At 43.6% G+C, this 22,631-nt stretch overlaps 1 protein-coding gene and 3 pseudogenes across 2 annotated transcripts; 3 read left to right on the plus strand and 1 right to left on the minus strand.

The window, feature by feature from the left end:
* Positions 1–777: 777 nt before the first annotated feature.
* LOC106610033 (palmitoyltransferase ZDHHC4-like) lies at positions 778–6,506 on the plus strand (annotated as a pseudogene).
* Positions 6,507–8,036: 1,530 nt separating this feature from the next.
* Positions 8,037–16,059, plus strand: LOC106609704 (uncharacterized; annotated as a pseudogene).
* On the plus strand, positions 9,081–10,138 carry LOC106609721 (glycerol-3-phosphate phosphatase-like). The gene has a single exon (XM_045724144.1). It carries the CDS (start codon positions 9,337–9,339, stop codon positions 9,655–9,657), a length of 321 nt encoding a protein of 106 aa, XP_045580100.1. The 5' UTR covers positions 9,081–9,336; the 3' UTR covers positions 9,658–10,138.
* Positions 15,435–22,367, minus strand: LOC106609727 (target of rapamycin complex subunit lst8; annotated as a pseudogene). The gene is made up of 9 exons (XR_001329749.2): positions 21,985–22,367; positions 21,358–21,507; positions 21,004–21,049; positions 20,768–20,913; positions 20,476–20,551; positions 20,159–20,311; positions 18,543–18,665; positions 18,249–18,410; positions 15,435–17,670 (listed from the first exon to the last, which is right to left on the minus strand). The product of XR_001329749.2 is annotated as a target of rapamycin complex subunit lst8 (transcript).
* Positions 22,368–22,631: the final 264 nt, after the last annotated feature.

The following is a 22,631-nucleotide window of genomic DNA, read 5'->3' on the forward strand; positions in this document are numbered from 1 at the left end:
TCCCAAAAGTACTAGTAATTCTACTAATTGTTTACATCTACAGCCAACAAATTCATGAATATTCAGTCTGCTGATGCTGGAAAAACTTCAATGCAATCCTATTGAATGAAGATACTTATTGTAACTGCCCAGAACGGTTTCAAAACGCATTCATTTGAGCTCCCATTATGATTTTAGAAATAAGATGCAGCCTTACCTTTCAACACCCTGAGAAGATGAAGAAATACATAGCATACAGAGCAAGTGCCTCTAAGTAACACTCCTCTCACTAACTGTATGTGTAACATGAGAGCAGGGCCTGTTTGAAAATGCAGGCAAAACTCAGCAACCAGATCCAACAGCCTGTGTCATGATGCCTTTGTGTTGTGTGCAACTGAGGAGCAGGTGCACAATATTGAAATGGGGTAAAACTGTGAACATTTCAACTTATCCATTCATTTTCAATCTTTGCAAAAAGTTAATGTTAAGTCAAACAAATCTAAAGCAATTTAGTCTATATGACTGAATTTAATTTAACTTGACTGTGAATGATTAACAACAAACCTTGTCATGCATGAGATAAAACATCAATAATCAATTACTTATAATGTATGCATTTATCCATGTTTACAATTTGTCCAGTAACAGTCCATCATGGTGTCGCCAAAGGAGCAGTGAAGTGATGCTGTAGTTTTTTTGACATCACACCAGCAACAGCAGTGTTACAAAAACAAACAAAAAACACTTAGCAACAGGCTACGGATTTGTCAATGTGCTTTTTAAAATTGTTTTATTTTGGGTGGATTAAGTTAGTTTTCCCTATCACCTATGGGTTTTATTTTTACCTTGTTTGTTTCAACCCCGTCCAGTTGGTGGCGGCAATACACCTTTTTAGGTTGTAGTCTGCCATAAAACACACAGAAGAAGAACAACAACACAAAAGAAGAACAAGAACAAGAACAAGAACAACAAAAAGAACAAGAACATGCTAAAATCCACAGAAGAAGAAGAACCAAAAAAAGAAGAACAAGAAGAACAACAAGAACAACAAGAACAACAAAAAGAAGAACAAGAACAAGAAGAAGATGAACATGCAACAGAAGTGAAGCCACCCACACCGTGCATGAGAATGGTCCACAGAAGTGAATGGAGTTTACTGCAACACTAGTTAAGGCACACATTTAAATTATGAATTGTACATCCCACAAATAGGTTAAGTAACAACATGGCTCAATTAAGTAATGTTAAGATAAGTAGCTAGCTTACTCACAGCTAGGCTAGCTAGCTATGTCAGTGAAATGTGGAAGGAAGCATCCTGATGTTGCTAACCTGCACCTTTTACAATTACATTAGCCTAGATTTATTGTAATGATTATTGTTATACTATTCATCATCATCATCTAGCTTAGCTATTATCTCGTAATGTAAGGAGACTAAATGATAAGTTAGCATAGCTAGCTAGTTATTTGTAGTCAGTCAGTGCTTGACAGCCAGGTAGCTACGCTAAGTTTCCTACATGATGTTCCTGACATTTTCCTACTCAGACAGGTTAACAAATAGATTTCATCACACTATTTGCTTTCTATGTGGTGGTCGTGCTGATGTGCACATTGTAATGTGCAATACAATCCCACCATGAATTAAATTAAATACTCTCTTTCTCTGTAGCTACAGTAACAAAGAAGCGACAAGCAGGCCAGCTCCAGGCATACCCATGTGACAAGAGGATGTTCCACCCTGGAGTCTGCTGTCCACCTTGTCAGCTGGTCAAACTTTCTCAAAACACTGTAGTAAGTAGTACAGGTTGGCCCATCAGCTTTTAGTCACAGGCATTAGATCTAAGGCAGAGTACTGTACCTCGGAATGTCTACTATAGGCATAGTACAGTCTAAACTACACTTCTCAGAACAGCATAAAACATATTAAGATTGTTACAAGATAATGTGTAACTGCCACTATTATTGTCTTCAAACTGTATTGAATATCCAATGTTTTCCCTTTGTGTTGTCCAAGAGTCTGCAACAGGTGTGTGACCACCACTGTGTCTGGGTCAACAACTGCATCAGAGCTCAGAACACCTGGTACTTCCTTCTCTACCTGCTGAGTGTGAGTGTCATGGCAGCAGACATGGTACTACTGACGGGGGACGTTACTGCACGCTGTGGTGCAGTCAGGCATCCTACGAGGCCGTTATGTAGATGATGATGGGCAGCAACGGCAGGCAGGGATGCTTTTTGTCATACAGGTAAAAGACTGGATATACAGTGAGGGGAAAAAAGTATTTGATCCCTTGCTGATTTTGTACGTTTGTCCACTGACAAAGAAATGATCAGTCTATAATTTTAATGGTAGGTTTATTTGAACAGTGAGAGACAGAATAACAACAAAAGAATCCAGAAAACCGAATGTCAAAAATGTTAAAAAATTATTTGCATTTTAATGAGGGAAATAAGTTTTTGACCCCTCTGGAAAACATGACTTAGTACTTGATGGCAAAACCCTTGTTGGCAATCACAGAGGTCAGACGTTTCTTGTAGTGGCCACCAGGTTTGCACACATCTCAGGAGGGATTTTGTCCCACTCCTCTTTGCAGATCTTCCCCAAGTCATTAAGGTTTCGAGGCTGACATTTGGCAACTCGAACCTTCAGCTCCCTCCACAGATTTTCTATGGGATTAAGGTCTGGAGACTGGCTAGGCCACTCCAGGACCTTAATGTGCTTCTTCTTGAGCCACTCCTTTGTTGCCTTGGCCGTGTGTTTTGGGTCATTGTCATGCTGGAATACCCATCCACGACCCATTTTCAATGCCTTGGCTGAGGGAAGGAGGTTCTCTCCCAAGATTTGACAGTACATGGCCCCGTCCATTGTCCCTTTGATGCGGTGAAGTTGTCCTGTCCCCTTAGCAGAAAAACACCCCCAAAGCATAATGTTTCCACCTCCATGTTTGACGGTGGGGATGGGGTTCTTGGGGTCATAGGCAGCATTCCTCCTCCTCCAAACACGGCGAGTTGAGTTGATGCCAAAGAGCTCCATTTTGATCTCATCTGACCACAACATTTTCACCCAGTTGTCCTCTGAATCATTCAGATGTTCATTGGCAAACTTCAGACGGGCATGTATATGTGCTTTCTTGAGCAGGGGGCCTTGCGGGCGCTGCAGGATTTCAGTCCTTCATGGCGTAGTGTGTTACCAATTGTTTTCTTGGTGACTATGGTCCCAGCTGCCTTGAGATCATTGACAAGATCCTCCCGTGTAGTTCTGGGCTGATTCCTCACCATTCTCATGATCATTGCAACTCCACGAGGTGAGATCTTGCATGGAGCCCCAGGCCAAGGGAGATTGACAGTTCTTTTGTGTTTCTTCCATTTGCGAATAATCGCACCAAATGTTGTCACCTTCTCACCAAGCTTTGGCGATGGTCTTGTAGCCCATTCCAGCCTTGTGTAGGTCTACAATCTTGTCCCTGACATCCTTGGAGAGCTCTTTGGTCTTGGTCATGGTGGAGAGTTTGGAATCTGATTGATTGATTGCTTCTGTGGACAGGTGTCTTTTATACAGGTAACAAACTGAGATTAGGAGCACTCCCTTTAAGAGTGTGCTCCTAATCTCAGCTCATTACCTGTATAAAAGACACCTGGGAGCCAGAAATCTTTCTCATTGAGAGGGGGTCAAATACTTATTTCCCTTATTAAAATGTGTTTTTCTGGATTTTTTGTTGTTGTTATTCTGTCTCTCACTGTTCAAATAAACCTACCATTAAAATTATAGACTGATCATTTCTTTGTCAGTGGGCAAATGTACAAAGTCAGCAGGGGATCAAATACTTTTTTCCCTCACTGTACAGATACACATGCAGACAATGATGTTGGTGCCTGATGTTTCCATGGAGTTAGTCTTTCCTGTCCTCAGTTTTTCCACAGCAAGTCTGATTTTAAAATGTAATGAATGATAACCTTTCTAGTTCCATTAACGTGCCACAGAAACCCACACACACTTTGGCACAGCTTACAGATGGAATACTATTTATTTTTATTCAGTTTTATATCCTAAGTTAAATGCACTTCCCACATATATACAGTGCATTCAGAAAGTATTCAAACCCCTTGACTTTTTCCACATTTTGTTACGTTACAGCCTTATTCTAAAATTGATTAAATCGTTTTTCCCCCCTCATCAATTTACACACAATACCCCTTAATGACGAAGGGAAAAAAGGTTTTTAGAAATGTTTGCAAATGTATTAAAAATAAAAACAGAAATACCTTATTTACATATGTATACAGACCCTTTGCTATGAGTGTCACGGGCTGGCTCAAGAAAGCAGGAGAGGTAGAGTCAGGCGCAGGAGACAGAGAATTGTTGACCACACTTCTTTATTCCAGAAAGTAGATATGGTCGCCAAAAAATAGGGACGCAGCCCTTAAATACTTCTGCGCTGGTGAACACAAAGAAACCAACCACAGGCAGAGGAAAACCAGCACACGTTCCTCAAGCACACAAAACGGACAAGAAACATAATCACGCACAAACACAGACATCCTACGCTAAACTAAATAACCCCCCCCCTACTAATAACTAACCCAAAACAGGTGCGTGCCTACCTAGACCTAACCAACAGAAAGTGAAACAAAAAAGGATCAATGGCAGCTAGTAGGCCGGCGACGACGACCGCCGAGCTCCGCCCGGCCGAGGAGGGGCGCCACCATCCGTCGGTGTCGTGACAATGAGACTTGAAATTGAGCTCAGGTGCATCCTGTTTCCATTGATGTTTCTACAACTTGATTGGAGACCTCCTGTGGTAAATGTAATTATTTGGACATGATTTGGAAAAGCACACACCTGTCTATATAAGGTTTCTCAGTTGACAGTGTAAGTAAGAGCAAAAACCAAGCCATGAGGTTGAAGGAATTGTCTGTAGTGCTCTGAGACAGGATTGTGTCGAAGGCACAGATCTGGGGAAGGGTACCAAAACATGTCTGTGGAATAGAAGGTCCCCAAGAACACAGTGGCTTCCGTCATTCTTAATGAAGTTTTGAACCACCAAGAGTCTTCATAGAGCTGGCCGCCCAGCCAAACTGGGCAATCGGGGGAGAAGGGCCTTGGTCAGGGGGGTGACCAAGAATCCGACGGTCACTCTGACAGAGCTCCAGAGTTCCTCTGTGGAGATGGGAGAACGTTCCAGAAGAACAACCATCTCTGCAGCACTTCACCAATCAGGCCTTTATGGAAAAGTGGCCAGACGGAAGCCACTCCTCAGTAAAAAGCACATGACAGCCCACTTGGAGTTTGCCAAAAGGCACCTAAAGGACTCTCAGACCATGAGAAACAAGGTTATTTGGCCTGAATGCCAAGCGTCAAGTGTCTGGAGGAAACCTGGCACCATCCCTACGGTGAAGTATGGTGGTGGCAGCAGGGGATGTTTTTCAGCGGCAGCGACTGTGAGACTAGTCAGGATAGAGGGAAAGATGAACGGAGCAAAGTACAGAGAGATCCTTTATGAAAACCTGCTCCAGAGCGCTCAGGACCTCAGACTGGGGCGAAGGTTCACCTCCAACAGGACAATGACCCTAAGCACACAGCCAAGACAACGCAGGAGTGGTTTCGGAACAAGTCTAACTGTCCTTGAGTGGCCCAGCTAGAACTCGGACTTGAACCCGATCTAACGTCTCTGGAGAGACCTGGAAATAGCTGTGCTCACTGCACAGCTATTTCCAGCTATTTCGCTCCTCATCCAACCTGAGATAGCTTGAGAGGATCTGCAGAGAAGAATGGGAGGAACTCCCCAAATACAGGCGTGCCAAGCTTGTAGCGTCATACCGAAGAAGACGCGAGGCTGTAATCGCTGCCAATGGTGCTTCAACAAAGTACTGAGTAAAGGGTCTGAATACTTACGTAATGGGATATTATTATTATTATTTTTTTTTTTATACATTTGCAAAAATATCTGAACCTGTTTTTGCTTTGTCATTATGGGGTATTGTGTGTAGATTGATGATGGAAAAAAGTATTTAATACATTTTACAATAAGGCTGTAACGTAACAAAATGTGTAAAAAGTCAAGGGGTCTGAATACTTTGCGAATGCACTATATTTCCTCTGTCTCTCCCCAGCACCTGTTCCTGATTTTCCATAGGATGGTCTTCATACTGGGTTTCCTGGTCATCGTGTTCATGCTCTTGGCGTCTATGCCATGTTCTACACCTTCCTAGCTCTGGTCAACCAGACCTCCAACGAGTGGTACAAGGGACGAGGGAATGTCTGCCAGCACTGCCACCCCTCACCTGACCACTTCTGTGGTCCCCCAGCCTCTGACCAGTCCAAAAGGTGGTTCTATAGTAGAGGGGTGCTTAGAAACCTGGGGTACTTTTGGTCATGTAGTGTATGTGGACACATGCTCGTCGAACATCTCATTCAAAAATCATAGGAATTAATATGGAGTTGGTCCCCCCTTTGCTGCTATAACAGCCTCCACTCTTCTGGGAAGGCTTTCCACTAGATGTTGGCGCATTGCTGCCGGGACTTGCTTCCATTCAGCCACAAGAGCATTAGTGACGTCACTAATGTTGGGCGATTAGGTCTGGCTCGCAGTCGGCATTCCAGTTCATCCCAAAGGTGTTCATTGGGGTTGAGGTCAGGGCTCTGTGCAGGCCAGTCAAGTTCTGCCACACCAATCTCGACAAACCATTTCTGTATGGACCTCACTTTGTACACGGGGGCATTGTCATGCTGAAACAGGAACTGGCCTTCTCCAAACTGTTGCCACAAAGTTGGAAGCACAGAATCGTCTAGAATGTCATTGTATGCTATAGCATGAACATTTCCCTTCAATGGAACTAAGGGGCCTAGCCCGAACCATGAAAAGCATTATTCCTCCACCAAACTTTACAGTTGGCACTATGCATTGGGGCAAGTAACGTTCTCCTGGCATCCGCCAAACCCAGATTCATCCGTCGGACTGCCAGATGGTGAAACGTGATTCATCACTCCAGAGAACACGTTTCCACTGCTCCAGAGTCCAATGGCGGTGAGTGTTACACCACTCCAGCATGGTGATCTTAGGCTTGTGTGTAGCTGCTCGGCCATGGAAACCCATTTCATGAAGCTCCCGACAAACAGTTATTGTGCTGAAGTAGCTTTCAGAGGCATTTTGGAACTCGGAAGTGAGTGTTGCAACTGAGGACAGACTATTTTTATGCGATACTCGCTTCAGCACTTGGCGGTCCCGTTCTGTGAGCTTGTGTGGTCTACCACTTACAGTTGACGGGCAGCTCTAGCAGGGCAGAAATTTGACGAACTGACTTGTTAAATGTTGAAAGTCACTGAGCTCTTCAGTAAGGCCCTTCTACTGCCAATGTTTGTCTATGGTTATTGCATGGCTGTGTGCTTGATTTTATACACCTATCAGCAACGGGTGTGGCTGAAATACCCAATCCACTATTTTGAAGGGGTGTCCACATAGTTTTGTGTATATATAGTGTATTTTTTCTTCTTCGTCATGTGCAGAAAAAAGACAATTGAGTTTGACAGAGGCTGATATAGGTCTACTACACTACTGAATGGAAGTGTTATTATTTCTAAATATATTGTTGTTGGTGTACGGGTTTTGGGGAATTTCTAACTGGCAATAAAGCTTCTCTTTACACTTTTTCCCAGGCTGGTGTCTGTCCCTTGGGATGAATGCATTACAGATGGTCTAAGCCTATCATTGTATTAGAGGAGGCAAGGATGCATAATCATATTATCACGCCAACAAGTAATTCAATTCAATGATTGCAGTGTGTACACAGAAAAATGCATATGGAGCTTTGCTTGCTGCTTGCACAAGTTGACCCACAAGGAACCTAACCTCGTCCCCAGGCTCAATAGCTACCGGTAGGCCGTCATTGTAAATAAGAATTTGTTCTTAACTGACTTGCCTAATTAAACAAAGGTTCAATCAAATTTTAAAAAGACAAAGAGAGCCGGCTGGTGGACAAGATTACCGGAACCCGGAAGAGAGCGCATGGATGCTAGATAACACAGCCACAAAGTCAGGTTTGTCTAAAATAATTAGCGTTTTGATCTTAATTTAAGGTTAGGCATAATGTTAGCAGTGTGGTTAAGGTTTGGTTTAAAATCAGATGTGAAATTGTAGAAATGGGCTGGGGTTAGCCAGAATTATGATTGTGTGGCTGGGTTAACTAGTGACGAGCCATGGACGTTCCTGCCACTTTAAACCGGTGCGGAAGTGTGTTACAGTATGGATTTTAATTTTTTAATTTTTTATTTTATACAGTATGGATTTGATGTAATGCTCAAAGTTCAGGAAACGCTTTGCTTAACTTTCAAATGCATGATCACATGAAATAGTACTAATTTTAATTGAATGTCATTTTTTTGTCGGGGAGATTGTTCTCGTACATTTTGCTTTACACGTCGTGGGTTGTCTGCAAGCAAGTGGTAGCCTACAGTAACGTTAGTTGGCAGTTATTTTTGGACACTGACTGATCTAGTTAGGAACAAGAGGTACCGGTAGTTGACAGCACTCACACGTTTTCCCAATGGATGTGTCAAAATGCACCCGTCTGAGCAGTCCCTTGATAAAGAAAATGCTCGATTCTGTGGACAATGTCCTCTTCGACTGTGATGGTGTCATCTGGCGAGGGGATCAGGCCATCCCTGGCGCCCCTGACGTCTGCTAAAGAAGAATGGAAAGAAAGTGTTTTTCGGCACCAACAACAGCACTAAAACTAGAAAGATGTATGCAGACAAACTGGCATTGATGGGATTCAACGTGACAGAGGATGATGTGTTTGGAACAGCGTACTGCTCAGCAATGTACCTCAAAAAGGTCTCCAAACTGCATGGCAAAGTGTATCTCATAGGAAGCAATGCAATGAGGCTGGAACTAGAGAAGGTTCGAATCCAGCAGACAGGTGTGGGGCCTGATCCTATATCAGGTGTCCAGATGGATTGGGCCAACGTGCCATTGGACCCTGAGGTGAAGGCTGTGGTTGTTGGGTTTGATGAACACTTCAGTTACATGAAACTGAACAGAGCCTTGCAGTACCTCAACAATCCTGACTGTCTACTGGGGGGAACCAACACTGACACCAGACTGCCCCTGGAAGGAGGCAAAGCTGTCCCAGGTAAGGAGGATGTCTGTGCAGAGACAACAGCTGGAGTATGAACCAATCAGACTGTGGTTACTGTTGGTGGTGTGTGCACCATCTCTGCCACAGTAGTGCTCACATACAGGGACATGACTGTTGTGTTAATGATCTGTAGCAGCGTACAGCGAGCCATGAGGGTTTTTCCACTGATCCAAGTCAGATCTTTCATCTCTGTTACTCTATGTTCAAATGTCAACAACAATGAATGTGTATCCTGAAGGCTGTGGAGACCGCAGCCCAGCGCCAGGCCAAGACTGTGGGCAAACCCAACCACTTCATGTATGACTGTGTGGCCAGCCAGTTCGGCTTGGGCAGCGCCCGCTCTCTCATGGTGGGGGACCGGCTGGACGCGGACATCCTTCTGGGGTCCAACTGTGGCCTGAAGACCCTGCTGACCCTGACCGGGGTGTCCACTGTGGCTGACGCTGAGGCCCATCAGGAGAGTGGCTGTCCGGAGCGGCTGGGGATGGTGCCTGACTACTGTGTGGAGAGTATTGCAGAGCTCCTGCCTGCTCTACAAGGATAACCAGTCAGGTCTTAATAGGTTTTATCTCAGTGAGACTTGAGCCTGGATTGATGACTGATTAATTATAAAAGACCGTTAAGGAATATGTGCGTCTGAAAATCCCTGTGTGTTTCCGGGTTATGAATGTGAAAATTCAGGAAGGTAAGAGAATCAATCAACTGCTTCTATAATACTAAGACTGCAGGAAACAAACTACACTAATGTATACAAATGTGTACTTTAATCAACCATCGAAACGAAATGTCAAGTGCTCACAGATCACTGCACCTGTACATAGCCCATCTATAATTTAGCCCAAACAACTACCTCTTCCCCTACTGTATTTATTTATTTATTTTGCTCCTTTGCACCCCATTATTTCGATTTCTACTTTGCACTTTCTTCCACTACAAATCTACCATTCCAGTGTTTTACTTGCTATATTGTATTTACTTTGCCACCATGGCCTTTTTGCCTTTACCTCCCTTATCTCACCTCATTTTCTCACATTGTATATAGACTTATTTTTCTACTGTATTATTGACTGTATGTTTGCTTTACTCCATGTGTAACTCTGTGTTGTTGTATGTGTCGAACTGCTTTGCTTTATCTTGGCTAGGTTGCAATTGTAAATGAGAACTTGTTCTCAACTTGCCTACCTGGTTAAATAAAGGTGAAATAAAATTTAAAAAAAGGTGCACCTTGTGCTGGGGACAATAAAAGGCCACTCTAAAATGTGCATTTGTCATACAACGCCACAAATGTCTTTGAGGGTGCGTGCAATAGGCATGCTGACTTCAGGAATGTACACCAGAGCTGTTGCCAGAGAATTTAATATTCTGAAAATGTCCCAGTTCTTCAATGGTCTACATACTCACCAGACATGTCACCCATTGAGCATGTTTGGGATGCTCTGGATCGACGTGTACAACAGTGTGTTCCATATCCCACTAATATCCAGCAACTTCGCACAACCATTAGAGGAGTGAGACAACATTCCACAGGCCACAATCAACAGCCTCATCAACTCTATTTGAAGGAGATGTGTCTTGCTGCATGAGACAAATCGTGGTCACACCAGATACTGACTGGTTAGTTTTTAAGGTATCTGTGACTAACAGATGGGGCGGCAGGTAGCCTAGTGGTTAGAGCGTTGGGCCAGTAACCGAAAGGTTGCTAGATTGAATCCATGAGCTGACAAGGTAAAAATCGGTCGTTCTGCCCCTGAACAAGGCAGTTAACCCACTGTTCCAAGGCCGTCATTGTAAATAAGAATTTGTTCTTAACTGACTTGCCTAGGTAAGTAAAAAATGCATATCTGTATTCCCAGTCATGTGAAATCCATAGATTAGGGCCTAATTTATTTATTTATTTAAATTGACTGATTTCCTTATATGAACTGTAAATCAGTAAAATGTTTGAAATTGTTGCATGTTACATTTATATTTTTGTTCAGTAGAGATTGAAGTTATTTTAACTACAGTATGCTATGGTTGATGGCTGAATAGATATTCAAGATTTACAGCAGATGTAGCTGACTCTTCCTGGAGCGCTACTGGGTGTGCAAGCCTTTGTTCCAGCTCTGCTGCATTACACCGCATAGAATCAGTAGCAAAAAAAAAGGAAACAAATCGCAGGGCTGGAACAAAAACCTGCCCTGCACATCCGTTAGTTCTCCAGGGTAAGTTAGCCTGATTTCCAGTGTTGATAAAACATTTTTTCAAATGAGTTGTTCAGGAAATGGTAGAGAAAAGTCTGTGCTGTGTGAAGAAGAAAAAGGGCAAGGCCTGTATCCTTTGCAGCAATGATCTCAAGCAGTCATGGGAAATGTGGACGCACTCCCTCATCTGGGTGCTAACATTTGCAATCACATGTCACAAAATCTTGATCTAAGGCAGAGAGCTATGCAGAAATACAGAATTCTGGAGTGCACTGACAATGAATCGGGAATGATATATCTAATGTTGTCCACTGTCATGTTCCCTGTACCAATGCTGAGTTGTTTATTCCAGTTTACATTACCCATTCATCTGAGGGTGTATACTTAAAAACTGGCTTATACTCTTATATTGTATCCTGATGTATTGTAATGTTAAGATATAATTACATTTTATTTGTTCCCATTCAATCTGAAGGTTATGGGTTTGCACAATAATCAATTGTCTTGTTAAGTGTGTTTATTGAAATGTAAGTCTTAGTAACTTAGTGCCTATAATACATTAAAAACATTGTCTGTACTGCCAATACAATAATCAAACTATCATCCTCTGTCCTTGACAACAGTATCCACCTTGACCCAAGTCAAACAAAATAATAAACACATACTTTTTTCCCTGTGGATTGTGCCGGACCCTGGTGTTATTAACACTACAGCTCTTAAAGTCACCTCGGCCTTTCATCGACTGGACCGTTCCTCATATAACCCTGCCCTGGCTGACAGCCTGTCCACAGAGGTGAGTTTGTCTCACCCCTTTGTCCATTGTCTGGGGTGAGGGTCGCCGGCTGAAGGGTTTGGCCTGTCACCCGTGTGTTTCTGTGTGAGGGGGAGGAGAGGGGGAGACAGGTCTGGAGAGAGAGAAGTTGACCAGGTGTATCGCAGAGCGTCTCAGTGCTGGTCATGACCACAGCTCCATGCAGATAGTTGAGAGAAGGGTGAAGTTAGTGAGAGAGAAGTCACAAGACGCAGGATGGTGAGGTGCTGGAAATGCTCAGAAACTGGCAGGTTGGAGGACTCACAATGCGTGGTAGGAGTGGGATTAATCTGTACCTCAGTGGTGCTTTAAATGATCTGTGGCAAAATTAGGATTTATTTTATTAGCCTCAAGTTTGTTTTTATTACATATTGCTCTTGGAAAGGTCATTTTCATAGAAACACAAAGTTGTGATATTATTTGTGCTGTACTCAGAGTATAGGTGGGTCATTTCAACTGTAGAAAATGTGTTGTTGAAGTCAACAATATTGTTGAATCCATAAACAGACACCCACCCAGACAAGAATGACTATGTAGATTGTGATAAGCTGTCGTTGTGAATGGTCTCATCCTCAGGACAACGGTCCAGCAGTGTCCTACCAGTTCCCACACAAGGCATTCTGGGTGACCCTCAGTGCCACTCTCCTCCTTGTCATCATCGCCCTCAGCGTCACGGGCCATCTATGGCTCAGACAGCTGGACGAAGAGGTAGGAGAGACAACTCACATCTGATTCACCTGTCGGAACGCAGTGCGTTGTATCTGACATTTAAACTATGTTGCTGTAGCCCAATCAAGCATAGAAGCACACATGACTGTAGTTGATGGACAAAATATTCGCTCACACTTGTACAATCACAAATGTTGATAGTGAGTTTACACTGAGTAAACCGATCCCTCTACTGTAGTCTTTACAGGTTGTTAGAATCACAGTTCCGGATCAGACTGGAACCCTGATCAACCGATCAGCATTGGTGGACAAGCACAACAACCTGGTGACCTATTCTGTGACCTCACAGGCCAACCACACGTCCACCGTGCTCTTTGATGTCAAACATGTAGGAAGACTTTTCTGAGTTGAAAGTATTTTGAACTGAGACAAGCTCCGACCTTTCTATTGGTGTGGCTGTTTCTTCACTGAACTGACTCATGTTTGTGCAGGGTTCGATATGTTACAAGCCTGAGAACCGGGATACTTGCTTCCTGCGTAAGATGGAGAGATCTGATTATGAAAATGTGCACTCCCTCCTCCAGCAATCAACGCAACAGGTAAAGATGGTCACTCTTTCAATTTATAACAGCGTATGAAACATACTACTTTGGATTTCACATCATATGAGTCTCAGAGGAACTATGCCGTTTTGGGACTTATATTGGCATGGCAACAACTAAAGGGTATGCAGAAACAGTTTACCGTGTCAGCCACTCTCCAAAACAACCTTTGTTTTATTGGAGCTGAGGTGAGTCACACTGTTGCTGCTAATATGTGAAGTGGCAGTAGGGGTGGATCATTGGAAGGGACTCATAGCTTAGTGCCACTTCTGCCTCCCACTCCATACCCAGCCAGACCCTATTGGGGGGGGGTGTAATAGACCGAACAAGACCTTACATGCTTATAGTGTAGTGAGTCTCTCCAGGACTGAATTCCTCAGGGCATCTGATCCTCGTAGCCCCCACTCTCCCAATGAGGCTCAGACCTGCACAATGGCCGCTCTGTTTGGGGACTACTGGGTTTGTTAAGGCTTCGCTGTGCTGGAGAAAGAGGAGAAACTATGGTTGGTTAGTGAGGGAAGGGCCAGTCTGGCAGAGGACAACTTTTAATGAGGTATGCTTTTTGGTTATGCGTGGTCAATGTCAATGGTCATTACAGAATGGATGGGTTGCTTTTCTGCTGTGGATCTGTGAACCTACAGGGCCGTGATGACATCCACCGGTGTCCTTGCTGCCTATTCATTAGTTATTTTACTTCATGAGATTATTACTTGCTCATATAAAATTTAATAATGGTTATCTAATTTAGGCCTAGGCTAATTCATCTATTCACAAGAGCTTGTTATTCTGAAGCTACTCATGTCATTACCTCATAGTGAAGGGCCACTGTGCAGCTGGACTCAATCATTCATTGGTTGTATAGACTTTAGTTACTTACATAGAATAGCTCTCCCAAAAGATAAATATGCCAAAATCCTAAGTGTTTCATCCTTTTCTCATGCTATCTGAGTCGTCTGAGATGTGACTCGCATGGTATTAAGTATCTCATAAAACTAGACTTTAGCATCAGACCAGGGGCAGTTCTGGGGGGGGGGGCAGTGCCCTTGTGACAACAATTTTGGACCCCCTAAATGTGGAGTATGAAATCATTTTTACATAACTAATTGTTGCTATCATTCTTTTTTTACATCCTTTATTAAACAGTGGCAACGCGGAACACTAATGATTATGAACATGGTCTTTTGCCTGCTAATACAGTGAAGAAAACGATATGACAACAATAACGTCTAATGTAACTGGCCCCAGCTTGGCCCCCCCAGTTGAAATAGTCTAGAACCGCCACTGCATCTGATTGTGGTCATTCAGTGTCTGATTTACTGGATAGACTTAATCCTCGTAGAAATGCTGGGCTTTTCTGGGGTCAATCTCTCCGTTCTGCAGCACAATGCTCTTCAGAGTGGAGGGAAACAGGTTGTTAGAAGGTTTGCTCAGGCATAATGGCATGTTAAGTGGTCCCTATCGGACTCATCAATAGTGTACATGGTGCAATTACTAAATGGTCTTTGTGCCAAATGGGAGACCAGAGCTGAGACAGAATGATGCAGGGTTGAGCGAATAACCTGGCAGACCACTGAAGTGATCTAATAAAGATACTGCACTATAATTACAACTTGAGTTTGTCTGCAACAGCTATTTTGAACCATTCTGTCGTTATATGTAATATTCATTTACACCATTTTTATTTGTTGTTTGAAAAACCACTGAGTGCAATCATAACTCCTCTGGTGTACATGTTGCTTATTCTCATCATTCCTAATAATCCTGAAATAATGTGCTCCAACAATTACAAATGTGATCATCTCCTGCCAGGAGAGCCAGTTGGTGTTGTTGGGGAATGAGACCCAGAGACAGACAGAGTTTCTGGGGGTGATGGGGGGCAGTCAGGTGGACGTGTCCACCCTGGAGGAGCCTCTACAGGCCCTGTGTCAACACAGCTCCATCCACTGGACCAGGAGACAAAACGGTGAGACCAAGGAGTGGGACTACCCTTCTTCACATCATTAGCTACATGCTAAATACACATTCACTTGCCTTGGCATTTACAATGACATAAGCATTAAAGATGAAACTGTGAAAAAGTTTATTTTAAAGCGTGTCAAACATTATTTTCAATTCTGAGAAGTCAATAGTCATACAAAGCAAAGACCCTTTTGTTAAACAAGTTCCTGTCTCCCTGTCTGTGTGCTGGCAGATGTTTCCAGAATAGAGCAGCTCCTTGCTCCCTGTCTGTGTGCTGGCAGATGTTTCCAGAACAGCGTGAGAAACATAATCCTGAAAAACAGTACTGTGTGACCTTTACAAAGTCATAGCAGTAAATAAGAACAACCACCTTCAGGCTAAACTCCCTGGTACCTAACTACAGCAGGTAGATGACCAATACAGTATTTAACTCTCTATAGCAGAGAGCACTGAGACAACTATTTGAGAGGATGAATTTGCTACTCTGAATCACCAAGTGAGTAAAACTCAATGGAGATAGGGTTCCATTAGCAGGCAGTAGTTATGACTTGCATACTTTCGGGTTTTGTTGGTCTTTTCTACCAAACTGCTTGTTCAGTAACAGACCTTCTCTCTCGCTCTGTGAAGGTCCAGGTAAACAGCGTCTAGTCTACTTCTGCATAGACATCTGCTTCCCTAGTAACATCTGTGTGTCTGTCTGCTTCTACTACCTGCCAGAGTGACCTGCCATCATCCAGTCTCAGGCAGCCCATACCAGCGCTGATCAGGGAAACAAAGTGCTACTTCTCATCCCTGCTAAGAAACCGGAGTGTCGCCGGCTCCAAAAAACACTGAATACAACCTGGGAACAGGAGCCGGCTTTCACTCTCAGTACTGCAGCCCCTGCCACCTTAGTCCCTCCTATGCCTCCGCTCCAGTCCTTTCCCTTCGGAGAGATAAGCGATGGTAACAAGCTGTGAAGTTTATCTGCAGACTACCCTCATCACCTTTCCTTAATACGTTCCCTTGTGGCAGACTTGTCCTTTTTTTGTGCTTGTTATTTCCTGTACTGTAACCCACAACAGATGAGTTGTGTGTAACCATTCCTGTTTGCTGGAATGTCTTAAAATGACTTGATCCCTTCAATAAACCACAGTGGTGTATAGATTCTCTTTTTTAGGGTACTAAAAAGAAAGAAAATGGAAAGATACTAACACTTCACACTAAAAAAACAAGACAAAAGCACCACAGAGTAAATGTTGCACACCAGTTAGTCTTGTTACTGGAATTCATCATATCCTGTACAATTACACATGGGATGCAGCCCTCTTATATCCTGAACAGTCACTGGTGGGATGCAGCCCTCTTATATCCTGAACAGTCACTGGTGGGATGCAGCCCTCTTATATCCTGAACAGTCACTGGTGGGATGCAGCCCTCTTATATCCTGAACAGTCACTGGTGGGATGCAGCCCTCTTATATCCTGAACAGTCACTGGTGGGATGCAGCCCTCTTATATCCTGAACAGTCACTGGTGGGATGCAGCCCTCTTATATCCTGAACAGTCACTGGTGGGATGCAGCCCTCTATATCTGAACAGTCACTGGTGGGATGCAGCCCTCTTATATCCTGAACAGTCACTGGTGGGATGCAGCCCTCTTATATCCTGAACAGTCACTGGTGGGATGCAGCCCTCTTATATCCTGAACAGTCACTGGTGGGATGCAGTCCTCTTTCCAGATATCCATCAGATTTTTTTAAAGACTTAACTTTTGAGACCTTTCACCTGTGATTAACTTAGTGAATTTAAATGCATTCATCTAGCTGTGGCCCACCACGAAACTCCTTTCCCAAGCTATAAGACAAACAAGGCCATGACACACTCTCCCTGTATCCCCAGGCTGTTTGAATGTATTCCCTTTGAGAAATATAAAAACAGCCTCTCCCCTCCTAAATAATCTAAAACTTTTTTACAAGCTGAAGCTGTGAGACAGACACAGACAGGCGGATATTTATCTACAGTCACAGAGCTTCGCTGTGAGACAAACAGCTGTGTGGATATTTATCTACAGCCACAGAGCTTCGCTGTGAGACAAACAGCTGTGTGGATATTTATCTACAGTCACAGAGCGTCGCTGTGAGACAAACATCTGTGTGGATATTTATCTACAGCCACAGAGCTTCGCTGTGAGACAAACAGCTGTGTGGATATTTATCTACAGCCACAGAGCGTCGCTGTAGAGTAGCTCCTTCTCATCAGCCCAGACACACCACAGCCTTCTGATGGCCGCTGTACTCCCTCTTAAATCTCCCGTCTCCACACACCACAGCCGTGCCAGGTTGTCAGAAGAGGCTGTAACACATACATCACACATTTATTGATCGGTACGTCAGAACTGCCCAAAGTCAGTTAAGTCAATCTAGCCACACTAGGATGGAAGTCAGTCACTTTCCAACCGCAAAAACGATCATTTACTCTAGATCAGGTCTCTCCAACCCTGTCCCTAGACAGCTACCCCCACGTATGTTTTCACTCCAACCCTGTCCCTAGACAGCTACCCCCACGTATGTTTTCACTCCAACCCTGTCCTTAGAGAGCTACCCTGCTGTACGTTTTCACTTCAACCCTGTCCCTAGAGAGCTACCCTCCTGTACATTTTCACTTCAACCCTGTCCCTAGAGAGCTACCCCCACGTACGTTTTCACTCCAACCCTGTCCCCAGAGAGCTACCCTCCTGTACGTGTTCACTCAAACCCCAACTGTAACTAATCTGATTAAGTTTATCAACTAGCTAATAATTAGAATCAGATTAGGGTTGGAGTGAACACCTCCAGGATGGTAGCTTTCCAGGAACAGAGCTAGATAAAGTGTCAATACACAACTAATTTAGTAATGATCGTAGTATTACCATAATACAACTTAGCACTGACCTGTCACAAAGTACTGTGAGTCTCCAGAGAAGGCACAGTCCCACATCCAGCCTCGAGACGTCTAGCCAGGGTTGTTACTCCATGCTCCACTCTGTAATCAGAGAGTAGTTAGACATCCTCCAGATCTTACACGTCTGGTCTGCCGAGCAGGTCGCCAGCAGCCTGTTGGGAAAAACACAGTTAAGTCACATTTAAAAAAAACTTACTATACAAGACATGCAATCAAATCTGACTACTACAGATTAGTATAGGTTGCATTAGGCACACATTCCTTAAAAGATATGTGTGTTGTACTGTGTTGTAGAATCAGGGCTGAATTTGCAGCGGACGGAGTAGCGCTTATTAGCGGGGATCTTGTTTTTGGGGATGAGCTGTGTCACCTATCCCTCCTGCCAGGTTCCACACGTAACAGTTTCCCTGTGAGGTGGAGGGAGATCACAATTACTACACTGAACAAAAATAGAAACATGCAACAATTTCAAAGATTTTACTGACTTACAGTTCATATAAGGAAATCAGTCAATTGAAATAAATTCATTAGGCCCTAATAATCTATGGATTTCACATGATTGGGAATATAGACATGACTCGGTTGGTCAGATAGACCTTTAGAAAAAAAGTAGGGGCGTGGATCAGAAAACCAGTCAGTATCTGGTGTGACCATTTGCCTCATGCAGTGTGACACATCTTCACAGAGTTGACCAGGCTGTTGATTGTGGCCTGTGGAATGTTGTTCCACTCCTCTTCAATGGCTGTGTGAAGTTGCTGGATATTGGCGGGAACTGGAACACGCTGTCGTACATGTCTATCCAGAGCATCCCAAACATGCTCAATGGGTGACATGTCTGGTGAGTATGCAGGCCATGGAAGAACTGGGATATTTTCAGCTTCCAGGAATTGTGTACAGATCCTTGCAACATGGGGCCATGCATTATCATGCTGAAACATGAGGTGATGGAGGCGGATGAATATCATGAATATGGGCCTCAGGATCTCGTCACGGTATCTCTGAATTCAAATTGCCTGTGATAAAATGCAATTGTGTTCTTGTCCGTAGTTTATGCCTGCCCATACTATAACCCCACTGCCAACATGGGGCACTTTTCACAACGTTGACATCAGCAAACCGCTTTCCCACACAACGCCATACACGCTGTCTGCCATCTGCCCGATACTGTTGAAACCGGGATTCATCCATGAAAAGCACACTTCTCCAGCGTGCCAGTGGCCATCGAAGGTGAGGATTTTCCCACTGAAGTTGGTTACGACGCCAAACTGCAGTCAGGTCAAGACACTGGTAAGGATGACGAGCATGCAGATGAGACGGTTTCTGACAGTTTGTGCAAACCCACAGTTTCATCAGCTGTCCTGGTGGCTGGTCTCAGATGATCCCGCAGGTGAAGAAGCCAGATGTGGAGGTCCTGGGCTGGTGTGGTTACACGTGGTCTGCGGTTGTGAGGCTGGTTGGATGTACTGCCAAATTCTCAACAACGATGTTGGAGGCGGCTTATGGTAGAGGAATGAATATTAAATTCTCTGGCAACAGCTCTGGTGGATATTCCTGCAGTCAGAATGCCAATTGCATGCTCCCTCAACTTGAGACATTTGTAGCATTGTGTTGTGTGACGAAACTGCACATTTTAGAGTGGCCTTTTATTGTCCCCAGCACAAGGTGCACCTGTGTAATGATCATGCTGTTTAATCAGCTTCTTGATATGCCACAACAGGGATGTAAACAGAATTGGGCACAACATTTAAGAGAAATAAGCTTTTTGTGCATATGGAACATTTCTGGGATCTTATTTCAGCTCATGAAACCAACACCATGCATATATATTTTTGTTCAGTGTATATTATGTATTACAGTGTACAGTCCAGTATAACATAATTCACTTGTTAAGCATACCGACCGAGCTATTGACTGCTGCCATGTCGGTGGCGTCAGGGTCGATGTGAACTGAGTTGATGGACACTTCTGGTTCAGGAATAAGCTGCTCATTGTGATCGGTCTTCAGATCCCAGATGTCGATCACACCGCTCTGGTCCCCCACGATCAAGTCAGCCTGGAAAATGCACAAGCCCGATTGAGAATCAATTAGATACAATAGACAGAGTTTAAAGAAAGTTAGGATTGGCCTAGGTGTTTATCAACAGTTAACAGTACAATGCTGACAGTCCAGTAACAGTGCTCCTCTAGTGGTGGCATATATCAAATCACTTTTGAGACACTGGTTGCAGTCTGACACACACAGTTGATGGGAGCATTGACCTGAAAGATCCTCTGGCATTGCAGGTTCCTTGACCTTGGGCCAGAGCAATATTCAGCTTGGTGAGAATGCCATTACATGCCCGGAAGGCAGGCAAGAAGGCAGGCAAGAAGGAAGGCAGGCAGGCAGGCAGGAAGGCAGGCAAGAAGGCAGGAAGGCAGGCAAGAAGGCAGGCAGGCAAGAAGGCAGGCAGGCAAGAAGGCAGGCAGGCAAGAAGGCAGGCAAGAAGGCAGGCAGTATTATCAACAGTACCTCAGGTCCCAGATGCGAGCCATGCAGTCCTCTCCTCCTGTGTACATCCAGCAACCGTCCTCATGGAAGCCCACTGACACCGTCATAGTTTATGACCGGGGTTGGGTTATTGGAGTTTAGATCACACATACGGATGTGTTGATAACCTTTGGAACAGAAGAAAAGACCCACAGTCAAGCCCACGTTAATTATGATAATTATATGTATGGTTTTGCATATTTTATTTCTGAACAAACCTGCAATCATACTTCTGTCGGGAGTAACTTCGAGGGAGTTCACTTGCTGAAAGTACTGGTTAAGAATATAATTAAAGGTTGCTAGCTATAATCATTGTGCAACAACATCCATATTAAAAGGTAGCTAGCTATAGTCATTGTGAAACAACATCCATATGAGCAAAATACATATTTTAAAAGTATTGTGCTCACTGGGATGTTCACAAAAATATCTCCAATGAAGGAATTGGAGACTTGGAACACTTTCTAAGTTGTTACAACAAACAACAACTGTGGGTCTAGAAACGAAATGAAGGCTAAATCTGCAAGAACGGTCTTGATGAATTCGTGTGAAGCAAGTGAAGGTAAGGATACAGAGTCGGTGCTGGACAGTCCTCGTGCAGATGCCGCTGTGGGCCTGCCAGAACCGCACTGTGTGGTCATATCCAGCGGTAGCCAGAATCAACGGGTCGCTTCCCACTGTCCCCTGGCTCACATTCATGCTTGAGTGCAGGTATGTTGTCACTGTAAAACGAGCGGTGAACGCATAAAATATTAGAGGCATTGAAGAGCAATAATACTAGCGAACAATAACTTTCTATCACTGTTACTTAACGTTAGCTAACAGGTAACAGGTATTTACAATGTCAACAACTCGCCAGACGTTAGCCTAGCTAGCTTTTTTTTTTTTTTTTAGCTCTGGTCCATGCGCACGCGTTGGATATTGCGCGTCAACAAGACCTACATTTAGTTTTTCTCCAGCACAGTAGTAACATCTTTATCTTGACGAGTTTCTAAAGTATATTAAAGCAAATCATTTACAATTTAACGTACAAGAGCGCAGAGACAACTCGTATTACTATCGCGCGATGGACCACAGAAAAGTTAGCTATGCTAGCCAGTCGCCTTGTCTATTTAGTTTGTTAAACCATTTGGTGGCATGGTCCAGATGAGTCACACAAATCGTGTACAAATAGCACCAATAAAAATATATTATCTTACCTCCAAGATCTGTAGTATTTTAATGACAAACGTTATGTAAATATTACCCTTGCATGTGTTATTTCCGGAAACACTTAAGGGCGTCAAATAGATCCCCACTACAACAAGTACTGAACAATATGTTCCGGATTCAAATCTTTATTTGGTACCGGCTAGGTTCTGCAGCCACTGGTGGTGGCAAATATGTTCTACTGTGGTGGCGTTTTTTTCTGTTTTTCTTCTTCTTCTTCTTTTTCTTCTTTTTCTTTTTCTTCTTCATGGTATTATGGCAGTCCGCAAACATACGTTATAAGTGCATGCCGCCACCTTCCATGTGGGGTGAAAACGGAGGAACTTTAAGGCAGAAAAAATAATAATAATAATAATACATTTGCACGCAGTGGTTGAAAAGTACCCAATTGTCATAATTGAGTAAAAGTAAAAGATACCTTTATCGAAAATGACTCAAGTAAAAGTGAAAATTACCCAGTAAAATACTACTTGAGTAACTGTCTAAAAGTATTTGGTTTGAAATATACTTCAGTATCAAAAGTATACAAAATTTCACATTCCTTCTTGATTTTTTTTCTTTTACAAATAGCCAGGGCACACTCCAACACTCAGACATAATTTACAAACGAAACATTTGTATTTAGTGAGTCCAGCAG

This window comes from Salmo salar, chromosome ssa01 (genome assembly GCF_905237065.1).
Source record: "Salmo salar chromosome ssa01, Ssal_v3.1, whole genome shotgun sequence".
NCBI classification, from domain to species: Eukaryota; Metazoa; Chordata; class Actinopteri; order Salmoniformes; family Salmonidae; genus Salmo; species Salmo salar.

Bases quoted from the DNA above. Each gene is read 5' to 3' on its own strand.
- LOC106609721 (XM_045724144.1), top strand. From the start codon at position 9,337: ATGTGTATCCTGAAGGCTGTGGAGACCGCAGCCCAGCGCCAGGCCAAG.